Source organism: Coregonus clupeaformis, unplaced genomic scaffold (assembly GCF_020615455.1).
Source record: "Coregonus clupeaformis isolate EN_2021a unplaced genomic scaffold, ASM2061545v1 scaf1358, whole genome shotgun sequence".
NCBI lineage: Eukaryota > Metazoa > Chordata > Actinopteri > Salmoniformes > Salmonidae > Coregonus > Coregonus clupeaformis.
The window spans coordinates 107,501-112,500 of record NW_025534812.1 but is presented as its reverse complement, the minus strand read 5'-3'; the positions used below and the strand labels follow the sequence as shown (position 1 = coordinate 112,500).

Genomic DNA, 5,000 nt, shown 5'->3' with positions numbered 1-5,000 from the left:
GGAGGGAGAGGGAGAGAGGGGGGAGGGAGAGGTGGAGAGGGGGGAGAGAGAGAGAGGGGGAGAGGGAGAGGGAGAGGGAGAGAGGGAGGAGGGAGAGGGGGAGAGGGAGAGAGGGGGGAGAGAGGAGGGAGAGGGAGAGAGGAGGGAGAGGGAGAGAGGGGGAGAAAGGAGGGAGAGGGAGAGGGAGAGAGAGAGAGAGAGAGAGGAGAGGTGAGAGAGAGAGAGAGAGAGAGAGACAGAGACAGAGACAGAGAGAGAGAGAGAGAGAGAGAGAGAGGTGAGAGGTGAGAGAGAGAGAGAGAGAGAGAGAGAGAGAGAGAGAGAGAGAGAGAGAGAGGGAGAGGGAGAGAGAGGTGAGAGGTGAGAGAGAGAGAGAGAGAGAGGAGAGGTGAGAGGTGAGAGAGAGAGAGAGAGAGAGGTGAGAGGTGAGAGAGAGAGAGAGAGAGAGGTGAGAGGGGAGAGAGAGAGAGAGAGAGAGAGAGGTGAGAGGTGAGAGAGAGAGAGAGAGAGAGGGGGAGAGAGAGAGAGAGAGAGAGAGAGAGAGAGAGAGAGAGAGGTGAGAGGTGAGAGAGAGAGAGAGAGAGAGAGAGAGAGGTGAGAGGTGAGAGAGAGAGAGAGAGAGGGAGAGGAGAGAGAGAGAGAGAGAGGGGGAGGGAGAGAGAGAGAGAGAGAGAAAGAGAGAGAGACAGAGAGAGAGAGAGGGAGAGGGGGAGGGAGAGAGAGAGAGAGAGAGAGAGAAATAGAGAGAGACAGAGAGAGAGATAGAATGAAGGGTGACAGACAGAGAGAGAGAGTGAGAGGGAGACCTCAGGCTCTCAAGAGAAGACAGGCTATGTGCACACTGCCCACAAAATGAGGTGCAAACTGAGCTGCACTTCCTAACCTCCTGCCAAATGTATGACCATATTAGAGACACATATTTCCCTCAGATTACACAGACCCACAAAGAATTATAAAACAAATCCAATTTGGATAGACTCCCATATCTACTGGGTGAAATACCACAGTGTGCAATCACTGCAGCAAGATTTGTGACCTGTTGCCACAAGAAAAGGGCAACCAGTGAAGAACAAACACCATTGTAAATACAACCCATATTTATGTTTATTTATCTTACCTTTTGTGCCTTAACTATTTGCACATAATATGGCATTTGAAATGTCTTTATTAGTTTGAAACTTTAGTTAGTGTAATGTTTACTGTTCATTTCACTTTTGTTTATTATCTATTTCACTTTTAGATGTTTACTCTTGCTTTGGCAATGTAAACATATGTTTCCCCATGCCAATAAAACCCCTTAAATTGAATTGAATTGAATTGAGATACTTACATTCTTCAGTTTTCTACTGCAGTCTGAGTCCCTGAAGAGAAGAGGAGAGGAGAGTTCACTTTCAGTCGGTCAACTCGGTACAAAAAATGTATGGGGAGTTTGGGCGCTGGCGCCCTCTACTGAGGGCCAATGAACACTGTGCCTCACCGGAAGCGGATTCATTCGCCCTGTTTAGCTTCGCTAACTGGTTGTAAGTCAGATGACTAGCACAAACGAGTTGACAAAGGCTGTTAAGCCGGGTTGGAGTTCACAACCTTGCCCACAGTCATCGAACTAGAGAGACGTGTAGCCTTCCTTAGAAGGCTTGGTGGGACTGACGTTAACTGTCCTCCCCTGGGTGCCTGTACTTCGGCGGAGTCTGAGTTGCAGGATATGGGGGTGCATCACCTAGCAACCAATTTCATGGTAATCTCCTAGCAACCAATTCCATGAGCAGCAGCACTTAAATGTTTTTATATGTGAACGGTTTAGTTATGTTTAGTTATGTTCCGCCCATCTAGAGGAATTGGAAGATACTTTTCTATTGTGGAAATAGTTTGGAGAGACTTTCTTGCAAGACTCATGATGTGCTGAATCATCAGGCAACAAATGGAAGGAATGGGACAGGAAGACTATAAACCCAACAGGGACAACAACAAGAATTAGGACATAGATAAACACGAAACCAACAGAGGGAGGAAGAGGAAGGCTTTCTGAGGGATTTCTGGAGGATAGATCAGGCCTTGATAGGAAGAGGAAGGCTTTCTGAGGGATTTCTGGAGGATAGATCAGGCCTTGATAGGAAGAGGAAGGCTTTCTGAGGGATTTCTGGAGGATAGATCAGGCCTTGATAGGAAGAGGAAGGCTTTCTGAGGGATTTCTGGAGGATAGATCAGGCCTTGATAGGGAGAGGAAGGATTTCTGGGGGATTTCTGGAGGATAGATCAGGCCTTGATAGGAAGAGGAAGGATTTCTGGAGGATAGCTTAGGCCTTGATAGGGAGAGGAAGGGTTTCTGGAGGATAGTTCAGGCCTTGATAGGGAGAGGAAGGGTTTCTGGAGGATAGTTCAGGCCTTGATAGGGAGAGGAAGGGTTTCTGGAGGACAGTTCAGGCCTTGATAGGGAGAGGAAGGGTTTCTGGAGGATAGTTCAGGCCTTGATAGGGAGAGGAAGGGTTTCTGGAGGATAGTTCAGGCCTTGATAGGGAGATGAAGGGTTTCTGGAGGATAGTTCAGGCCTTGATAGGGAGAGGAAGGGTTTCTGGAGGATAGTTCAGGCCTTGATAGGGAGAGGAAGGGTTTCTGGAGGATAGTTCAGGCCTTGATGGGGAGAGGAAGGGTTTCTGGAGGATAGTTCAGGCCTTGATAGGGAGAGGAAGGGTTTCTGGAGGATAGTTCAGGTCTTGATAGGGAGAGGAAGGGTTTCTGGAGGATAGTTCAGGCCTTGATAGGGAGAGGAAGGGTTTCTGGAGGATAGTTCAGGCCTTGATAGGGAGAGGAAGGGTTTCTGGAGGACAGTTCAGGCCTTGATAGGGAGAGGAAGGGTTTCTGGAGGATAGTTCAGGCCTTGATAGGGAGAGGAAGGGTTTCTGGAGGATAGTTCAGGCCTTGATAGGGAGAGGAAGGGTTTCTGGAGGATAGTTCAGGCCTTGATAGGGAGAGGAAGGGTTTCTGGAGGATAGTTCAGACCTTGATAGGGAGAGGAAGGGTTTCTGGAGGATAGTTCAGGCCTTGATAGGGAGAGGAAGGGTTTCTGGAGGATAGTTCAGGCCTTGATAGGGAGAGGAAGGGTTTCTGGAGGATAGTTCAGGCCTTGATAGGGAGAGGAAGGGTTTCTGGAGGATAGTTCAGGCCTTGATAGGGAGAGGAAGGGTTTCTGGAGGATAGTTCAGGCCTTGGTAGGGAGAGGAAGGGTTTCTGGAGGATAGTTCAGGCCTTGATAGGGAGAGGAAGGGTTTCTGGAGGATAGTTCAGGCCTTGATAGGGAGAGGAAGGGTTTCTGGAGGATAGTTCAGGCCTTGATAGGGAGAGGAAGGGTTTCTGGAGGATAGTTCAGGCCTTGATAGGGAGAGGAAGGGTTTCTGGAGGATAGTTCAGGCCTTGGTAGGGAGAGGGAGGGTTTCTGGAGGATAGTTCAGGCCTTGATAGGGAGAGGAAGGGTTTCTGGAGGATAGTTCAGGCCTTGATAGGGAGAGGAAGGGTTTCTGGAGGATAGTTCAGGCCTTGATAGGGAGAGGAAGGGTTTCTGGGGGATAGTTCAGACCTTGATAGGGAGAGGAAGGGTTTCTGGAGGATAGTTCAGGCCTTGATAGGGAGAGGAAGGGTTTCTGGAGGATAGTTCAGGCCTTGATAGGGAGAGGAAGGGTTTCTGGAGGATAGTTCAGGCCTTGATAGGAAGAGGAAGGGTTTCTGGAGGATAGTTCAGGCCTTGATAGGGAGAGGAAGGGTTTCTGGAGGATAGTTCAGGCCTTGATAGGAAGAGGAAGGGTTTCTGGAGGATAGTTCAGGCCTTGATAGGGAGAGGAAGGGTTGCTGGAGGATAGTTCAGGCCTTGATAGGGAGAGGAAGGGTTTCTGGAGGATAGTTCAGGCCTTGATAGGGAGAGGAAGGGTTTCTGGAGGATAGTTCAGGCCTTGATAGGGAGAGGAAGGGTTTCTGGAGGATAGTTCAGGCCTTGATAGGGAGAGGAAGGGTTTCTGGAGGATAGATCAGGCCTTGATAGGAAGAGGAAGGATTTCTGAGGGATTTCTGGAGGATAGATCAGGCCTTGATAGGAAGAGGAAGGCTTTCTGAGGGATTTCTGGAGGATAGATCAGGCCTTGATAGGGAGAGGAAGGATTTCTGGGGGATAGTTCAGGCCTTGATAGGAAGAGGAAGGGTTTCTGGAGGATAGTTCAGGCCTTGATAGGGAGAGGAAGGGTTTCTGGAGGATAGTTCAGGCCTTGATAGGGAGAGGAAGGGTTTCTGGAGGATAGTTCAGGCCTTGATAGGGAGAGGAAGGGTTTCTGGAGGATAGTTCAGGCCTTGATAGGGAGAGGAAGGGTTTCTGGAGGATAGTTCAGGCCTTGATAGGGAGAGGAAGGGTTTCTGGAGGATAGTTCAGGCCTTGATAGGGAGAGGAAGGGTTTCTGGAGGATAGTTCAGGCCTTGATAGGGAGAGGAAGGGTTTCTGGAGGATAGTTCAGGCCTTGATAGGGAGAGGAAGGGTTTCTGGAGGATAGTTCAGGCCTTGATAGGGAGAGGAAGGGTTTCTGGAGGATAGTTCAGGCCGTGATAGGGAGAGGAAGGGTTTCTGGAGGATAGATCAGGCCTTGATAGGAAGAGGAAGGATTTCTGAGGGATTTCTGGAGGATAGATCAGGCCTTGATAGGAAGAGGAAGGCTTTCTGAGGGATTTCTGGAGGATAGATCAGGCCTTGATAGGGAAAGGAAGGATTTCTGGGGGATTTCTGGAGGATAGTTCAGGCCTTGATAGGAAGAGGAAGGATTTCTGGAGGATAGTTCGGGCCTTGATAGGAAGAGGAAGGATTTCTGGAGGATAGTTCAGGCCTTGATAGGGAGAGGAAGGGTTTCTGGAGGATAGTTCAGGCCTTGATAGGGAGAGGAAGGGTTTCTGGAGGATAGTTCAGGCCTTGATAGGGAGAGGAAGGGTTTCTGGAGGATAGTTCAGGCCTTGATAGGGAGAGGAAGGGT

The 5,000-nt window shown here is 49.4% G+C and overlaps 1 protein-coding gene across 2 annotated transcripts in view; it reads right to left on the bottom strand.

Annotated features, from left to right (window-relative positions):
- LOC121560667 (LIM and calponin homology domains-containing protein 1) overlaps positions 1-5,000 on the bottom strand; it is a 43,877-nt gene that overhangs the window by 12,518 nt on the left and 26,359 nt on the right. For both annotated transcript variants that reach the window (XM_045218101.1, XM_045218102.1), the window contains exon 5: positions 1,331-1,361. In XM_045218101.1, coding sequence (XP_045074036.1) covers positions 1,331-1,361 — 31 coding nt within the window. The remainder of the gene's footprint in view (positions 1-1,330; positions 1,362-5,000) is intronic.